At 40.9% G+C, this 19959-nt stretch overlaps 1 protein-coding gene and 1 pseudogene across 17 annotated transcripts in view; one reads left to right on the top strand and one right to left on the bottom strand.

The window, feature by feature from the left end:
- The window catches only part of CAMTA1 (calmodulin binding transcription activator 1), a 986830-nt gene that overhangs the window by 37075 nt on the left and 929796 nt on the right, over positions 1-19959 (top strand). For all 17 annotated transcript variants that reach the window (XR_010132531.1, XR_008678610.2, XM_031010110.3 and 14 more), the window contains one exon: positions 2477-2595. Coding sequence is in view for 15 of the 17 variants with exons in the window: in XM_031010110.3 (XP_030865970.3) it covers positions 2477-2595 (119 nt within the window). In the remaining 2 variants the exon portion in view is untranslated. The remainder of the gene's footprint in view (positions 1-2476; positions 2596-19959) is intronic.
- The window catches only part of LOC115933973 (large ribosomal subunit protein eL37-like), a 28470-nt pseudogene continuing 20235 nt past the window's right edge, over positions 11725-19959 (bottom strand).

Genomic DNA, 19959 nt, shown 5'->3' with positions numbered 1-19959 from the left:
TGTAAAGTGTAATGTTTAGCAACTAGATTGAGAGAGTGCTTACACAGCCCTGCCCCTTTTCCTCTTTGGTCACATTTACCACTGCCTGGTTTGGTGTCAGAGTGGAAGACTGAAGCCTTTTCTATAGCAGTTAATTGTGCTGTTGAGAAGAGTACCTTTATTACATGAATACCACACACACACACACACACACACACGCACACGCACACGCACACGCACACGCACACTCTTTATATACCGCACAGTAGCTGGGTTCCTCAGAGGCTAAAAGAACAGAAAATTAACATCAGATTGTGATCACAAACATAGAAGCTGGGGTTTAAAACTCTGCTCGTAAGTGTTCAGAATTGTACTTCAAACTGATAGCTTTCTCAGAGATATGACTATTCATATACAATTCAGAGCAAGCCCATCCATTGAGCAACTAGTATAGTGCCGTTTTCATAAAAGGTACCTGTAAATGTTGAATATTTGAATTGAGTATAGATTTTAGAATTTCACCTCTATTTTCAGAATTGTACATATCATGGGGGATTTTAAAAAATGGGAATAAAAGTACTTTAGGGGAAGAGAGAAGGGAGGTAAAGGCTCACGTGATCTGGTATTCTCTGCTTTAAAGTTTTATGGCCCGTGGAACCTCCCTCGGGAGGATGAAGTGCAGGGAGCATAAGCACATAAGATTACCGAGGTTTTATAGTGTGTAATTCATACAGAACTTTCTATGAACTTTCTTTTAGTTGAACAGTTTCCTTTTGGTTTCACAGGAAGATTTTTTGAAAAGTTTAATTTTATTTTCCTATTAAATTAAAATTTGAAATTCTTGAAAGCAGTCAGTTTTTCGGTTTTTAAAGTTTTTATACTGCTTATAGAAATAGAGGATGGGTATTATAATTCAATTGGTTATGTAGTTCATGGACCAAAAAAGATTTAGTATGCTAAAACTCTCTTAAGTTCATCTCCATAAAATCTTTCTATATGATGTAGTAAATTGTTTAGACTTTATTTCTATGCCCAATATTTTCCTTTTAAGATCTTTTCCTTGAGAAGAAGTGTGTTAATCAGATGAAAAATGTTTGGAGAGGATTTTGTGACCTTAGAAAATATTTTTTGTTCTTTGATGTTTTTCACCTGTTCAAAAAAATAGACTGTACTGAACAAAGCCATAGTAAATAACTGGAAAAAGATATTGTTGTATTTCACTTTTAAGATTATTAACCAATGCCTGTATACTTATGTAAGGTTGCTTAATTGCAAGGCATATTAAGTTATTTAATGACAGTAAATTTTATAGGAATTTGTGTCTGGAGAAGAATTAGAGATAATCTAATCTTGTTGATTTGGGAAAACTGAAACTATTAAGTAACTTACCCAAGGTCACACAATTAGAAAGTAGCAGAACTGGACCAGATCTTGGACTCTTGACTCTGAGTTCAGTGTTATAAAACCTTATTATATCATGAAAAGTTGTTTCAACTGTGACTTACTGGAGCAAATTAAGTCTTTGATGTTTTAATGTGCAGCTCCTTAGTACCTAGTTATGTGTACCTTTTGTATATTGGGGATCTTATCTAGCATAAAAAGCCTGGAATGAATAATTTGTAACTTTGACCTGAATGTGCCAAAGCTTGTGAGAAATTTTGAGTCAGGCAAAGAAACTTTGTTATAGGAGTGAAAAAATAAATGATATGTAAGCAAATAAATGAGTGAAATAAATGTTACATAAAGGAAATGATCTCTTCTAGAAATCATCAGGTAGACTGATTATTAGGTAGTCAGACATACCATCTAGTCTGAAAGTAATTATTTTTTCTCTAACTCATTTAGAAGAGTTACATTTTGATGAAATACATTAATTATGTAGATATGTATATGTAAATCAAGTTAATTAAAATGATGATTTTATGTTCAGACCTAGAAAGGCCAGCTTCTGTATTACCTGAGTAGCTAACTGCAGGCTTAAATCCCTTATATTTATAATATAAGATTTGTGATTTGCTTTTGAAAGGATAAATTTCTTTTATAGTCTAGGGGATGAAGTAGTATTTACGAACAAAATAGTCATATATTACTATAATTCTTCTTACCTAAGAAACTTAACATTTTTTCAACTGCTTAATAAAAGATTTTTGGGCTTTGTGAGGTTAATTTTATAATTTTTATGTGCTTCATCAAAACATGGGGAAAGAACCTTTAAAAATAACTTTCGGTTATGGGCAGCTGCGGGGATTTTCCCTGTTCACTCACATGTCAGGGAGCACAAGCCCGATCCTGTTTTAAATCCTCTTGACCAGATTCCTGCTGCCATCTATCTGATAAATGCGTAAATGAGTATTATTAACTAAGAGGAATAGTGGGGCCTCTGATGCTCTTGGTCTCACATTGACTAAACTGAGCTGCTATTTCTGACTTTGTCAGTGTACTTTAAAGGAGATTTTATCTATTATTTTCTCTAAATTTATTGTTTTCTTCTTTATAGATGATCATGGGAACAGCAATAGTAGTCATGTAAAAATCTTTTTACCGAAAAAGCTGCTTGAATGTCTGCCGAAATGTTCAAGTTTACCAAAAGAGAGGCACCGCTGGAACACTAATGAGGTAGATAAGTTTCTTTTTTTAAGGGTATAATTATTTTAAGGGCAAATTTTTTAGGTTGCTTCACATAGTCCTACTTTATGTTAGCTTTAAATTTAAAATACTGATCTAGGAAATTGTAAATGACATTATTTAATCTGGATTTGACGGAAACCAACCAACATGTTTTTTGATCTGTCTCTGATCTGCTTGGCTTGCATTGAAAGATACACAATGTGCACGTTGACTTAACTAAAGTAGCATGAGTTTCTGTCTGTGTTTTCTTGCATTTTAGTGTCTTGCATTTAGTGGTTAACCCTGCCTGCATGCCAGTTAAACGTTAGTTGTTATGTCTTCATGAATTAATAAATATACAGTCCCAGTGTTCCACAGAATGTGTAGTGTCTTGACAATGTGAATTTTTGTAGAGTTGGAAAGGGCAGGTTTCATAGGAGTGAAACAGCTTTTCGTCCTTTCTCATGAAGAAAGTTTGCTTAATGCTAAGAATTTTTATTAAGGTTGAAGGCTGTACAGTAGATTATTTATTTAGCATCCAATTAGAAAGTAGATTTATGAAGTAGAATGAAAAAAGTTAATCATCTTGGATGATGTTTCCTTTTTTGGTAAATTTTATTCCAGGAGTCTTACTGTTAGGAGTGGATTGCTTTGTCATCTTTTTTATTTTGAAATCTGAATATTTCAATTTAAGGTAATACCCGTTTAGTGTGGTGATGAGAATTGGGTATACATCCATCAGTTTGGGAGTTATATTCCTTTAATTCAGATGGCTGGGGTTGCTGGTTTTGCCAAGTTCCATTTGTGTGCCTTGGCTCAACATTGATGTCCAAGTTAAGGCAAATTTAGCACCCTATCCTTATTGGACACTCAGTTCTGTTAAAAGACACAAGAAGAAAATAGTGCTGCCTATTGAGCCTTATTTTTTAAAGATTCTTTGGCGCTAACTACTTCCTGATTCAGAATGCTTTTGTTTTGCGTGGTGGGAGGTTATGTGGATAAAAGTCTCTTTCCTTATCACAGGTTAGATTTAAATACTCACTGGAACCTTACAGCTTTGTTAACTTGTCTCAACTGATTGTAAAATTCTTTGAAGGTCTCTATGTTTTGATCATTTGCATAAATTACATTTTCCCCTCAGACAGAATGTTTTTGCTTTGACAAATGTTTGCTAGTTTAGAGGCCTGCTGTTCAACCAGTTATTTATTAACTATTTCAGACATTTTTAGACATGAAAATGAAGTAGATATGCTTAAAATTAGTCTTAATCATAGTTTGTTACTCTTTCAGCAAAATAGTATTATATAATTTGGAAGCCATTTAATAAGTCAGAACTTGATTATGAATTATTTAAAAACTCAGTGTATTTCTTAGTATTCCCTGAAACATAGATTTGATACCAAATTATTATACACATTAGTTCTAGTTTATTTATAAATGTAACCCAACCCATAATAAGTATGTATTTTTCCATACTATATTTCCTGTGGAATTGGCAGCTTATTTATTTTATTTTTTCCCATGGACCCATGTCTTGTGGCAGTTTATTTTAACTATGATTTGACATTATATTTGAAACCAGAAATGGCTTAGTGAATTAAAATCAGTGGCCTGAAGAGTCTTATAAAGCTGGATGTAGCAGTGCTGGGAATTTAGTTGGTAGATTATTTCCATCAGTGGCTTCAAAACTTTTTGAAACTTTTCAGCATAACCCTTCAACTTTCACATGTTTAATAAAACCTCTAAATTATTTACATGTTGCACCTTACTAGTATATTAGATACATGTTAAAGCATCCGATAAAGAATTTTTATAGAGGATGAGATTAAAAGAAAAAATGAGAAGTTTTTCCTTATTTTCTTTCTGGACCTCAGTCCACATACTCCCTTGGAGGCCAGAGGCTGCCATAGTTCAGATTACAGAGAGAAAAATGCATCCCTTTCTCTCACTGGTGTAATGCAAAAGTGAGGATTTAGATGGGAAAACGTGGATTGTTTTGCATCAGCTATCACTCATGCTGAAATCTAGGTAGAGGAGCGTATGTTCTGAAGGGTGGAGGCAGCAGGAGGTGGTACAGCTGATGGGTGAAGCCATGCAGCACCCTTTCCCTTGGGATGGGCTGTTCTTTCAGTTAATTGTCAGCTCAGCTGACAAAAGCTCCTATGAGGGAACTGAATTTACAGGTTGACTCATTTCTCTGTAGAGGACCTTGACTTTTTTCTTGTTTTATTTTTTGGCTTTGGAAAAATAGAGGAATATTAAGTGTGACAGCAGAAGACTTACCCTACGAATTGTTAATTCTGCAGAATGTTATGTGGCGATGATAACCTGCTATTTTTTTTTTTTTTAAACTGGCTTGGGTAATATAGGTGGAATAAAGCAATCAGCGGTGTTACTAAAGCACTTCTTTGATCTAGCTGGGAATTGGCATTTTCTTATGTTCTTCAGCCTGCCATTCTTCATGTTGACACGAAAACCTGAAGGAAACGTAGTTCAGTGGACTTGTTTCTCATTGGGGCTTTGTGGTCCTATGTCATGCTAAATCATATTTAGTCAAAATTGCCCGTGAAATCCCTTGACTTGCTCATAAAGTATAGTCAGACTGCCCTTATTAAGAGCCCGTTTTCCTTCCAGAGTTGGAATAGATTTCTGTGTTTTGGATGAGGACCACATGAAGTAGTTGGCTTGTATTTAGAAGCTGTGTTGTACAAAAACTCTACTTCTTAGATCCCACTGAAGGGGCTCACACTGGAAGAGGCGTGTGGGAATGCGCGCAGTTGAGAGCACAGTAGATTTGTGTTTTCCATCTCACTCCCTGTACAGCATATGTTCACAAAGTAAGGCTGGTGGCTGGAGCTGCCTGTATGAAATGTCAACTGTCATTTTTCTCTGTTTTCCATGTTCGTGTGTGCTCGCTCACTCTCTCTGCTGGATGTGTACAGTTGAATTTCTGGGTATAATGTGACTCCTCTATACTAATAAGGAATTCCTTTACTCAGACCTGTGTTTAAATATTTGTGATTGTTTGAAAAAACCTTTTATACTGTGTGTGTTGTGAGTGAGATTGTGCTCATTCCATCCTTTTTTTTTTTTTTTTTTTTTTTTGAGGTGGAGTCTCACTCTTTCACCAGGCTGGAGTGCAGTGGCATGATCTTGGCTCACTGCAACCTCCGCCTCCCGGGTTCAAGCAATTCTCCTGCCTCAGTCTCCCAAGTAGCTGGGACTACAGGTGCGTGCCACCATGCCCAGCTAATTTTTGTATTTTTAGTAGAGACAGGGTTTTACCATGTTGGCCAGGATGGTCTCCATCTCTTGACCTTGTGATCCACTCACCTCAGCCTCCCAAAGTGCTGGGATTACAGGCGTGAACCACCGCACCCGGCCCCATCCTACCATTTATTGAGCACCTGTTCTTTACTAGTGACTCGGTATTTTATATAATTATTTGTAAGCCTTAAAATAGTATTGCAAGGTGGGTAACATTTCCTTTTAGAGATGAGGGAGTGTAGGTAGAAAGTAGTTATTTTTTGGTCGAGAGAGCATACTTGATAGAGCCTGTCTCTGAGCTTAATTGCTTCTGTGTTGCTTGTTAATTCTTAGGAACTTTCATTCTGTTGTTTATAGGAGTTTAATCAAAGACCTACAAACCTAAACTACAGCAAGTCTATTCTGTAATGTAGTTTTTTTTTTGTTTGTTTTGTTTTTTTTTTTTTTTTTGAGACAGAGTCTCACTCTGTTGCCCAGGCTGGAATGCAGTGGTGTCATCTCAGCTCCCTGCAACCTCCACCCCTCAGGTTCAAGTGATTCTTGTGCTTTAGCCGCCTGAGTGGCTGGGATTACAGGCATGTGCCACCACACCTGGCTAATTTTTGTATTTTATAATTTTGTAGAGATGGGGTTTCGCCCTGTTGGCCAGGCTGGTCTCAAACTCCTGACCTCAGGTGATCTACCTGCTTCAGCCTCCCAAGGTGCTCGGTTTACAGGTGTGAGCCACCGTGCCTGGCCTGTAATGTAGTTTTGAATTAAAAAGAGTTAATATAGTCTTAGTATTGTGGATTCATATGCAAATGTTTGGTGAAGCTGAAAGTCACTAAAAGGAAGACTCTAAGAAGGTAAGAGAGATCGTTGGACCTACTTAAGCTACTTTTAACCTTTTCTAACCCATTGGAATACCTAAAATCCTTTCCGTTCTTGGATGTTATTTGCAATTGCAGAATAAATTAAATGTTACATCTGAAACCAAATCAATTTTAGATTGTGCTCCCTCAGCCACCAATACTGGTCCTCAGGTGGTAAAGATGACACAAGGAGTGAAGGCGATGATGGCTGCACTAATTATGGAAGCCAGTATGTATTGAACATCCTTTGTATGCTAGGCACTAGTGAGTCCTTTACATGAATCATCACCTTTAATCTTTCAGTTAATCCTATGAGATAGATTATTTGACTATCCTCATCTTATAGATGAGGAAACTGAAGCCATGGATATGTTAACTAATGTACCCGCAGTCAGAGCCGCGAAGTGGGGGACGGGGGAGTTCAGCCGCTGCAGCCCGACTGTGAGTCCCATAATCCCTCATTTTGTCCCACAGAGCAATATCAAGTTGACTTTTCCAAGGTCTTGTAGCTATTTAGTTCTAATCCTTTCGTTTTATAGAATTGTTTGGCTTCATCTGATTTTAAAATGTTGTAACAAAGTTAATCTATTTTTGCATTATGATTTTTTAAAAAGTGGCAGGCACTCATTTCTTAGGAAAGTAGTTTTGATTCCTTTTTTTTAAAAAAGTTTTCTCCTATGTGTATTTTGATAGTTATGATTCTTTTTTTTTTTTATTTATTTTTTCTTTTTTTTTGAGACGGAGTCTTGCTCTGTCGCCCAGGCTGGAGTGCAGTGGCGCGATCTCGGCTCACTGCAAGCTCCGCCTCCCGGGTTCACGCCATTCTCCTGCCTTAGCCTCCTGAGTAGCTGGGACTACAGGCGCCCGCCACCATGCCGGGCTAGTTTTTTATATTTTTAGTAGAGACGGAGTTTCACTGTGTTAGCCAGGATGGTCTTGATCTCCTGATCTCCTGACCTTGTGATCCGCCTGCCTTGGTGTCCCAAGGTGCTAGGATTACAGGGGTGAGCCACCGCACCTGGCCTTGTTTTTTTTTTTTTTTTTTTTTTTGAGATGGAGTCTCACTCTGTTGCCCAGGCTGGAGTGCAGTGACGTGATCTCAGCTCATTGCAACCTCCACCTCCCGGGTTCAAGCGATTCTCCTGCCTCAGCCTCCTGTGTAGCTGTGATTACAGGCATGCGCCACCATGCCTGGCTAATTTTGTATTTTTAGTAGAGACAGGGTTTCACCATGTTGGTCAGGCTGGTCTCCAACTCCCGACCTCAGGTGATCCGCCTGCCTCAGCCTCCCAAAGTGCTTGGATTACAGGCGTGAGCCATGGCGCCCAGCCTAAAACAATTTATTGAGGTTTAATTTATGTATTACAATATAAACTGCACCCATTTGAAGTGCATAATTCAATGAGTTTTTGACAAGTGTATGCTGGTGAAACTACCTCCAAAATCAAGACACGGCACATTTCTATCACCCCATAAGTAGCTTGAGAGAGTATTTTTTTGTTTGTTTGTTTTGTTTTGTTTTTTTGAGATGGAGTCTCACTCTGTCGCCCAGGCTGGAGTGCAGTGGCGTGATCTCGGCTCACTGCAAGCTCCACCTCCCAAGTTCACGCTGTTCTCCTGCCTTAGCCTCCTGAGTAGCTGGGACTACAGGCACCCGCCACCACGCCCAGCCAATTTTTTGTATTTTTAGTAGAGATGGGCTTTCACCGTGTTAGCCAGGATGGTCTCGATCTCCTGACCTCGTGATCCGCCCGCCTCAGCCTCCCAAAGTGCTGGGATTACAGATGTGAGCCATCGCGCCCGGCCCGATAGTTTTGATTCTTAATGACTATTAGTATGTGGACTATGGATAGTGAAAAAACTATATTAAAAATAGAAATTTTGTACCTGTGTGTAACTTGAGCATTAAGCCTGACTTTTATATTCAGGGCAAGGGAGAAAGAATGTATTAAACACAGAGCACATTCATTAAAGAACCTACTCTTGTTTCATAATCAGTTTGGTGTTCACATCTTCATCAGGTGAACTGCTATAAGGTTTCTGCATTTTAAGTTAGTATTTTTAAGGCCTAGAGCCAGAAATAATTATGCTAACGCAACTGTCTGAATTCACAAATGACTATTTCATAATTACGTATATTAGTACTCCATATATGTTGTCCAGACTGAAAATTCTTTTGTTTAGTCATTAATTAGCTGTTTGACTTAAACTATAACTACTGCATTCCCTAGTCTCTGGATCTAGATTTCACTTGGCATTCTTCCAAAGCCAAACTAATGCAGCACCATGAACGTTTTATAATGAAAATGTTCTCCCTAAATATGTTCAAATCACTTCTGTGTGTTACTATTTTTGAACTAATGTTCCTTTTTTGTTTTTCCTGTAATACACAGTTTCTCTAGAGTAAGCAAACAAAATAGAATTCTAGTTTGTACTGATCCTTAAAGAAAGTTTCATCAGATGTTTTTAGTTGGTGGTAGCTTTAGAGTGTCATATAACTGCATTTTTTAATGGTAAAAATGTCTATGTAGAGAGCAGTATAGGTTGATACATTCTAAGCCACACCAAAGCATCTGCAGGAGAAAAAACAAAACAAAACTTGAGTAATAATTATAATGCTTTTTATAGGAGGAAACTTACTCTTTAAAAATCTTGAGTACTTTTTCCCCGTAGCTTTTTATATTTAGGTAAGAAAAATGGACTTTAACACTGTAAGAATTATTAAATAATAATTAATTTCAACTATTTTTAACATCAAGCCACCTTATTTTATTTTATTTTTTTTTTGAGACAGCGTCTCATTCTGTCACCCAGACTGGAGTGCAGTGGCACAATCTTGGCTCACTGCAACCTCCACCTCCTGGGCTGAAGCAATACTCCCATGTCAGCTTCTGAAGTAGCTGGGATTATAGGTGCTCGCCACCACGGACCTGGCTAATTTTTTGTAGAGACAGGGTTTCACCATGTTGCTAAGGCCCATCCAAACAACTGAGCTCAAGCAATCTGCCTGCCTTGGCCCCTCAAAGTGCTGGGATTACAGGTGTGAGCCACTGTGCCTGGTTACCTTACCTTTTAAAAAATTTATTTAGTCTTTTTTTGGTGTCGATACATAATCTTGAGTGTTTCTTGTGTTTTTAATTTTTTTTCCTTTGTGTAACTTTGTGTTAGGTTTAGGGCTGTAATTTTTCAGTGATTGGTTTTTCTAGTGTATTTATATGTTATCTCTTTGAAATATAGACACACATTTTTGGGGGATCATTTAAGACTCTTCAGACTTCTAAATGTGAGCTAAGCTGAAAAGCACCAGTACTCTAATCATAAAGGCAGGTGAGATATTTCAGTTTTGATGGCTTGGAAAGTCAGTTAACCTTTAGGTAGGGCTTGGTTTTGTTTAGCTTTTGGCAGGGCTAGTGGTTTGAACGGTCCCAGATTATTTTGTTCCAGGCAGGGCTTTTCTGATTAAATTGCAAAAATGAAAATGCATATAAACAACACAGAGAGCCAAGTTTTAAGAGTGACGTTATGTGATTTTTGAACACAGTATATAGTACGAAGTTTCAAATTAAAAGTGATACTTGTGTAGCAGTTAGGTTAAATATAGTTCCTCTGTTTGCTTTGCTAGTATGAAGTGAGATACATGATACTGAAATCCAGGTAGGCACAAGCCTGGAGATCAGACAGCCTGTGTCAAGTGTGCAGTGCCTCAGCAGCAGCAGCAGCAGCAGCACTCCACAGGATATATTGAAAAGCTGGGGCGGAATGTCCTCCCACACAGGTGAAGGGAGACAGGTGAAGGCAGGTTTGACACTGAGGAATAGTAAGAGAAGTAAATTGCACCCTCAGAGTACAGCAATATTTATAGCATTTGAATAAGATGTTAAAGAACATTTTCTTTTGAGGAAGAAATTCCTGTGGGTCTTCCTCAGTTTCAATCTAAACTAGTTTTATTATACTATTACTTCAGCATGTGGCACTTACCTGGCCATAGTCAGTGTTCAATAAATATTTGTTAGATGAATTAATTAACGTAAAAACACAAAAAACTCAGTATAAAATTAATTCTTGGAGTTCTTTTGCAAATATAAAACTCAGATATATGCATTACATAAAAAGAAAATACAAAACTAATAAAGTTTTATATTAACAGGGTTAGTTAAATGCAATAGATGATGTTTTGCCAAAACTAAATTGCCTCGCAACATGAGTATCATACTGACTGTTCTCAAGCAGGTTCTTTTGAATTTGGCATGCGGTACTATCTTGTGTCCTGCAATTATTTTATACTGAGAAGCTGTTTTTTACATATCAAGCATTTGTATAAATCTGTCATTAGGCCTTGGCACAAATACATCATTTAGTTTTAAATTCACTTCTGGTTTTTTCTCATTAGCCCAAGAAAAATTTAAATGACACTACTGGGTACTAGGGGAAATGTAACCACAAATCACAAACTTGAGCAATGAATTTTTGTGTTAGAACATACTTGGTTCAGGTGTTACTTTTTCAGATTATACATTAAATTAAGATGCAAAGTTAAAAATTTTTTATGGACTTACAGCCCCTTGATAATACTTCCACAGAGCTGCAGTTGAGAAACACTGCTCTCTTGGAAAGGGTGCAGAGCTGGTGTCAGAAGCAGATTCGAGTCTTGGCTCTGCCGCTACTCAGCTGAGTGTTGGGTAAGGCACTTAACCTACTTGGCCTCTCTTGGGTCTTAGGTGATGGCGCTTGGTGACCTTTGAAGATTTGTCTTTGAAGATTATTGTTGCTTTTGAAGGTTTTCTTTAGGAATGTTGGACTTCCCAGGGAGGCTTGGGTCCAGCTTCGGAGTTTATTTGATTAAATTTTTTTTTTTTTTTTTTACTGTTAACCATCTTTTTACTTACTTTTAAGTTGTACAATTCAGTAGTTGTTTATTTTTTATTTATAAATTTAAAAATTTATTTTTTAATTTTTATTTTTTTTGTTTTTTTTTTTTTTAAAACCAGAACATTTACTGCATGACTAATTGTTGAAATTCTTAAGCTGATCGAGGTGCTCCAACAGCCGCCCTCTTTGGTTTAGGTGTTGTTTCCTCGCGGAATCCATGCCTGAATCTGTGGTGTACAATTTTTAGGTGCCTTCGTTCGGCCAGCCCTGGTGGCATTTTGTCTTTTAGCCTTGGCACTCCAGTTATATGTCCTCCTGCACTTGGCGGGGTAGCCACATTTGCCACAGGTCAACTTCTGAAGGTGGTAGGCTTTCATGCCACAGCGGTGGCACAATGTGTGTGTCCTATTGCAACACTTTCCAAACGGTCATCTCGCTTCTGCGGCTGAGACCAGAGAGACCTTTTTAATTTTTCTTTTTGAGGCAGAGTCGTGTTCTGTTGCCCTGGCTGGAGTGTAGTGGCGCAATCATAACTTACCGCAGCCTCGACCTTCCGGGCTCAAGCTATCCTCCCACCTCAGCCTTCTGAGTAGCTGGGTCTATAGGTGTGTGCCACGCCCAGCTAATTTATACATTGTTTTTGGAGATGGAATCTCGCTCGCCATGTTGCCCAGTCTGGTCTTGAACTCCTGGGCTCAAGCAGTCTTCCTGCCTCAGCCTCCCAAAGTGCTGGGATTATGGGTGGGAGCTCCCGCCCACACTCGGCCAATTCAGTAGTTTTTAATACATCTACAAAGTTGTGTAGCCATCGCCACTACTTAAGTTCAGAACATTTTTCATCACCCCGCAGCCTTCTGGACTGAGTGGAGTCAGCACGCTCGGGTTGGCAGCATCTGTTCAGGGGGCTCGAGGTTCTTCTTTGGTGTCTTTTCAAGTTTCTATACCTGTCCAATACTGAAGCTGGAATTTGGAGATTGACCTTTTGTCCAAGTCATAACTTAATATGCTATTTCCTGAAACTGCTTTTAAGAAATGTTAAGGTGCAAATGAGGATCCAGTTTGGGCCCACATTTTTCTAAGTTGGATGAAGAGCAGTTGAGTGGAGTTTCTAGTTGCACTCGAGACTCTATACTGTGCAGACAGTTTATTGGTGGAGTTGCCTCAGGATAAAAATACCCAGCTCTTCTCAGTAGTGGGTGGGAGACTTTGGGTGATGGTGATTTCCGTAAAGGAGAAGCTGAGCCTGGTTGGAAGGAAAAAGGAAGAATATACGGAGAGGCTGGTATTCTTTAGCTGAGTGGATTTAGGCTTGAGCTGGAGTCAGAATCACCTGGGAGGCTTGTTCAAACACAGATTGCTGGGCCCCATCCCCAGAGTTTCTATTCTAGTAGGTCCTGGGTGGGGCCTGAGGATGTGCATTTCTAACAAGTGCCCAGGTGAAAGCTCACTTAGAGGAAGAATCTCAGCCTCCTGGAAGTGTGTTCTAATTAACTTCACTGGACTGTAGGCTCAGCTTTGCTATCCCCATACCACTCATGCATGTTTTGGTGTGCTTTGGCTACATAGGTTACAGTTGAGCTTTCTAGAGCTTTTTTCTCATGTCTTTAGCTAGTAGGCACCTAAAAGTTGTGGAATGCATAGGTTTTATTTTTGGCATTTATCTGAAGTATCTGTTCATGTCTTGACATATAGGAAGCTCTTTTAAAGTTTGGGTGGCAGTGGAGAGGGCATATAGAAGCATATTCTAATTTTTCAATGTTTTTTGAAAAGGTAGCATGAACAATAGTCTCCCCACTCCTTCTTCATATCCATTTGGCTCAAGTAGCTGAAAACAGCAGAACCTTAAAGCTGAGTGTCACAGTCTGCCTGCCTACCTGCCTGTCTACCTGTCTACCTGCCTACCCAGCTACCTGCCTACCCACCTTCAAGTCTTTTCAAATACTGCCTACCCCAGGTTTCTGATGATAAATTCTGTTATCTTGGTAATTATGAAGTTATTTTGAAGGTTTTAAAAGAAGCTCCTAAAAAATAACCTAAGTTTTACAGTATTAGTGCTTTTAGAAAGCTGGAAAAGCAAGTGAAGAAACAACAAAAAGAAATCCTTTCTAGATGGATGAGAAACCACAGATGGGTTGGGGTGAATGCGATGAAATAGAAATGTGTGTTTGGGAGAGTGTTTTCTCTGTAAGGAAGAATATTCTCTGTAAGGAAGGCAGGCTATGTGGCTTTCATGAGGTCTTCTTACAAGCTTCTGTGGTAATGTTCACTGGTCTGGCGAAGGGGGTAGACTTGAAAAAATTGTAAAATGGCGAGAACCTGGAATTTACATTTGGGGAGAAAAGAAACTGGGAGGCCCTTCAGCTCTGGGGAATTGGACAAGGTGAAGCAGGGTCCACATGTGTGTGTATGTGTGTGTATGTGTGTGTGCATGTGCACGTATGTGCATGCATGTGCACTCATCCAGGTGGGGCGTCTGCGGTAGCACCGAGGTGGATTCTGAGGCAAGCTTCGTTTGGCCCTGAGTTCATTTTATTGTGACTCCAAAGGAGTTCATGGGGGAAATAAAGGCTCTCATGTGCAAGAAACAAGGAAGCAGAAAAGTCATTTGACCTAGGCTAGAAAAGGCGGCCACCTCTAGTCTATAGTCAGAAGAGAAACAGCTGTTCAGAGGGGCTGAGACAGGTAATGCTGGTCCCAGGCCAAGCCTCTTGAGGAAAGAGAACAACATTCCGAAATTCTGTGTGTAGCTCATACCCTGAAGGAGTTCTCTTTTTTTTCTTTTTTTTTTTTTTGAGATGGAGTCTCTGTTGCATAGGCTGGAGTGCAGTGGCGCAATCTCGGCTCACTGCAATCTCCGCCTCCCGGGTTCATGCCATTCTCCTGCCTCAGCCTCCCAAGCAGCTGGGACTACAGGCACCCGCCACCATACCCGGCTAATTTTTTTGTATTTTTTTAGTAGAGATGGGGTTTCACTGTGTTAGCCAGGATGGGCTCGATCTCCTGACCTCGTGATCCACTCGCCTCGGCCTCCCAAAGTGCTGGGATTACAGGTGTGAGCCACCGTTCCTGGCAGGAGTTCCCTTTTAAGATCGCTGTGTGTAGCGCTGTAGGAAGAGTCAGAAGGTCAAGGACAAGGCGCCGAGGTTCCCACCCTCTTAGTGCTTTGTGTTGGGGAGTGGAGGCTGTCCAGAGAGGCTGGCCAAGGGGAGGCTCCCCCTGGGAAGATGGGGATCTTTTTTAGGAGGTGCTGCAAAGGGACACTTTTTCAGAGAGACAAGGGGAAAACACTTGCATATATTTACTTCTTTAAAAGTTAAGAAAGTTAAAAGAATGGGAAAATGCCATCTGCTTCCCATTTCTGAGAAAGGGTACATTAAAATAGCTTGAAATTAAGCAGAATGTATAAAATTAACGTCTGAGTATAGTCATTTCCCGTTTTTCCTGACACATCTTTCAGCTGTGTAGCAACAGATCCGCATTCCTGGTGTCAGAAGACAGTTGTTAATGTGCTAGTTAAAATTTTATTTTATTTTTGTACTGTTGAGCAAAATTTAGACTTAACTCTGTTTTATTTAAGAAGCATTTTTGTTAAATGCTTTAATTATTATTAATCAAATTTTTTTGTATTTAAGCAATTTTCAACAATCTATTCCTCAAGCAATTCAGAGAACCTGCTGTGTGGTGATTATGTATTTTTTATTTCATAAATGGGGGTAGTGAGGCATAAGTGTTTTGGAATTAGCATTTGTCATCATCTAATATACTGTGTAAATTACATCTTTTCACTGTGTATTGTCTGGCTGCCACTGCTAGACTCTTAAGTTCCAGGTGGACAGGGATCTTATGCCAGGTGGACATGACATACATGTATGTATGGCAGGCACTGTTCTAAGTATATACAATAGTCCCTGGAGTGTCCAGGGACCGTTCATTGAATGAATGAGTAAAGAGTTCTATCAACAAATATCATTTAGTCTAGTGCTCAAGTGGGCTGCTAATACTCTGTTTCTGAATTAAACAGTCTGGCTTGGTGATAGTCACTGATAGCACCAAGCAGATCCATGGGAGGTACCCCAGAAAAGCTTGTGATGCAGAGGAGAGGAGCAAAATGTGCGCTCCCTGTGTGCAAATGGATTCCCACAACCACGGAAGGAAGAACTGCGGCAGACATGCTTGGTTGTTAATCTCAGACTCATCAGTCAGGGAAGTCACTCCTGTCTAAGGGGCGAGTGAGGGTGAGGCAGGAAGCCAGCATGTCCCCTGTGAAGGAGCTCTTTCCAGGTAGAAGCATGAAGCCCAGGAAAGGCAATTTATACAGCACATCACCAATAGAGAGATGGCCAAACCACTCTGAACTCTACCATCTGAAGTGAACAATTTCTAATTATGTATCTTCAGATTTTTTTCTTTCAGATTTCTTTCTGATATATGTATCTACAGATATTTCTCTGTGCCGGTGTGGGCATTTTTTCTATATTTATTAACCCAGAATAGGTTTACTGTACATGTAGTTCTATAACCTGGCTTTTCTCTTAATATGTTATGTATCTGTTAGGCATTTTTTGACAGTGATCCACAGCATCATGTTTGTTTGTTTCTTGATTGACTGAGACAGATTCTCTCTCTGTCACCCAGGCTGGAGTGCAATGGTGCGATTATAGCTCACTGCAGCTTCAAATTCCTGGACCCAAGAGATCCTCCTGCCTCAGCCTCCTGAATGGTTAGGACTACAGGCATGGGACACCATGCCTGGCAACGTTTTTTATGTTTTGTGGAGATAGGATCTTGCTGTCTTGCCCAGGCTGGTCTTGAATTCCTGGCCTCAAATGATCGTCTTGCCTCAGCCTCCCGAAGTGCTGGGATTACAGGTGTGAGCCACCGTGCTCAGCCAACATTATGTTTATCGACTGTTTATTAATGTTGCATTTAATTTTGGCTGGGTACGGTGGCTCACACCTGTAATCCCAGCACTTTGGGAGGCTGAGGCGGGCGGATCACAAGGTCAGGAGATCGATACCATCCTGGCTAACATGGTGAAACCCTGTTCCTACTAAAAATACAATAAATTAGCTGGGCGTGGTGGCATGTGCCTGTAATCCCAGCTACTCAGGAGGCTGAGGCAGGAGAATCACTTGAACCCGGGAGGCAGAGGTTGCAGTGAGTCGAGATCGTGCCACTGCACTCCAGCCTGGGTGACAGAGCGAGACTCTCTCAGAAAAACAAAAAACAAAAAACAAAAACCAAAAAAACCCCCAAACATTCCATTTAATTTAATGCCATCATTTATGCATTCAGCAATATTTTTGAGGGCCTACTATGTGCCAGGCACTAGTTGGAGTTGCTGAGGGTGTAAGATGAGGTTCCAATTCTCATGGAGCTTATTGTTTAGAGGGAAAACAATACAAAAGCAAACAAGTAGGTGAGAATTTCAGAGTGTGCTAAGAACAAAGTAGAGCAGGGTACTGAGGTGTGAGCACATTAGTAGATTTCGTAGGAAAGGCCTTTCTTAGGAAGTTATATTTGAGCTGAGAACTGAATGATAAAGGAAAGCCAGCTACTTGAGTATCTGGGGGAGGAATATTCTAGGCAAAGGTAATAGCCTGTGCAAAGGCCCTGAGGCAGGAATGTGCTTGCTTTGAGGAAATGTGAAAAAAAAAAGTTGTTGATTGGAGCAGTGTGGGGATCTGGCAGATGAGCTGGGTGAGGTAGGTAAGGGCTAGATCTTGTTGTGCCAAGTAGGCATAAAGAGTTGAGATTTTGGGTCGGGCACAGTGGCTCACGCCTGTAATCCCAGTACTCTGGGAGGCCGAGGTGGGCAGATCACCTGAGGTCAGGAGTTCAAGACCAGCCTGACCAACATGATGAAACCCTATCTCTACTAAAAATACAAAATTAGCCGGGCGTGGTGGCACATGCCTGTAATCCCAGCTACTCGGAGGCTGAGGCAGGAGAATTGCTTGAACCTGGGAGGCAGAGGTTGCAGTGAGTCGAGATCGTGCCATTGCACTCCAGCCTGGGCAACAAGAGTGGAACACCGTCTCAAAAAAAAAAGAGTTGAGATTTTGTTTTAAGGGTAACATGAAGTTATTGGAGGATGAGCTATTAGGAAGTGAGCAACATAATATGAAGTTTTATGTTCAAAGGCTTTCTTGGCTACTGTGTGGCAGTCAGGGGAAGCAGAGAGACCAGTTAAGAGTCTGTTGCAATAACTGGTGATCTTGGTAAGAAATGACGGTGGGTGTGGAGGGAGTGAGAAGTGGATGTATTTCAGAGGTGGAGCTGTCAGTTCATGGGATTGGATGTAGGGGGTAAAGGAAAGGAGAAATTTTGTGGCCTCAGCTACTGCGTTGGTGCTGGGGCTCGTCAGTGAGACAAGGAAGTGGAGATTCAGAGTGTTCTTGTGGGATGTCCTGGTTGTGAGATATCTGTTAGACACCAGAGTGATGATGTTGAATAGGCGACTTCCAGAAGTCTGGGGAGAGGTCCTGTCTGGAGATAAAAATTGGAGAGCCGTCAATGCGCAGGTGACATTTAAAGCCATAGACTAGGTGAGATCACCTGGGATGCAGAAGATAGATGGAGAAAGGGAGACTAAGCCCCGAGCAGTGCAGGAGGAGCCAGCACAGGAGGCTGCAGGGGAGCCAGGGAGGCAGTGCTGAGGCAGGCAGGTGTGAAGTGGAAGCCAGGAGAAGGACATGTTTCAAGGAGGGTGCGTCACTTTTATGTTTGCTACTGTAACCAGTTATCACAAATTTAGTGGCTTAAAACAACACAGATTTCTTAACTGTTCTGTAGGTCAGTCATCTGACATGGGTCTCACTGGGTTGCCATCAGGGTGCCAGCAGGGCCATGTTCTTTATGGAGGCCCTAGAGAGGAATCTGTTTCCTTGTCTGTTCCACCTTCTAGAGTCTGCTTAATGTTCCTTGGCTTGTGGCTCCCTCCTCCATCCTTGATGCCAGCGACGTAGAGTCTTTGTGACCCTGCTCTCTTCTCATTCACTCACTCTGACCTCTTCTGCCTCTTTCTTCCACTTTTAAGGACCCTTTTAATTACGCCGAGTCCACCTGGATAATCCAGGATAATTTTCCTATTTTAAGGTCAGCTGATTAACAACCTAAATTCTGTCTTCAGCCTTAATTCCCCTTTGCCTTGTAATGTTATTTATTTACAGGTTCTGAGGATTAGGGTGTGTATATCTTTGGGGTTCCTGTTCTTCCTTTCACAGAGGGTATCACAAAGGTTACTGGGAAGTTGGGTAATATGAGGACGGAGAAGTCATTGTTGGATTTGGTCAACTGATTAGTAACCTCAATGGGTGGTTCCAGTGGAGTGTTGGTGCGGTGGCCCAATGGGAGTGAGTTGAAGAGCCAGAGAGGTGAGGACGTGGACGCTACACATCTTAATGGTTCTTGGTGGCAGTTTTGCTGTGAAGGAAAGTAAATAGTGGCAAGAATTACAAAGGAAAAGCACAGAGGACAGCTCTGAGAGGATGAAATGGGAGACGGAATGTGGAACAGAGGTTCAGGGACGACTGCTGGAAGGAAGGGGCATTAGTGTAGTGTCTACTGGAAGAGATTAACTGGGTGAAGAACCTGGAGTGAAACCAAGAAATGGTTTATAGGGATGGGGACATATGAAAGTGGAATTCACAGGATTATTTTTAATAGAACAGCAGAAGGTACTGATGACTCCTGTTGCTTGCGCCTGGGTCAGTGGACAGGATCCTTGTCAGCAGCCACTACAGGGCCTGCAAGCCCACCTCAGATGCTGTCATTCCATGGGTGGTGGCCAAATCTTTGAAGTCAGTGTAGAACCTCTGCCCTTTCTTCCTGGGGAGCCTGGATCAGCCATGATCTTGCCCAGACTCAGCGCCATGGTGGAGGGACATCTCCTTTCCTCTCCTGCCCCCCAACCACTTCCCTTACACTTCTGCTCTTCTCTCCTCACCCGCTAAATTGTAGGCCTGCCTCCATTTCTTTGTTTACTTTGTTACCTTTTAATAACATTTATTCACTCCACAACACGCCCACAGAGGTGGAAGACCAAGTTAGTGCAGACCCATTCATTCCTGGACCCAGTGGCTCTCAAGTGGGAGAGGTGCTGGCCTTAAAGCGTGTTTAGGAACAGGTGGGCGTCATAGTGAGTGTAAAAACGCCCTCGCCGTGAGGCTCAGAAGAGCCAGGCCTCCTCCTGCTCCTAGTCCAGTCAGTGCTCCTTCTTCATATGGGTGGTTCGCAGCCCTGCTGCATGTTAGACTCACCGGGACAGATTTGTAAACATATCACGGCCTGGGCCCTACCACAAACTAATTCAACTGGAGTCTCAGGGATAGGGCCCAAACTGAGGATTTTAAAAAGCTCCCTAGGAGATTCTGAAGTGCAGCCA

Source organism: Gorilla gorilla, chromosome 1, assembly GCF_029281585.2.
Source record: "Gorilla gorilla gorilla isolate KB3781 chromosome 1, NHGRI_mGorGor1-v2.1_pri, whole genome shotgun sequence".
Lineage (NCBI taxonomy): Eukaryota > Metazoa > Chordata > Mammalia > Primates > Hominidae > Gorilla > Gorilla gorilla.
The sequence above is the reverse complement of the archived record's forward strand: the minus strand, read 5'-3'. Positions and strand labels throughout refer to the sequence as shown.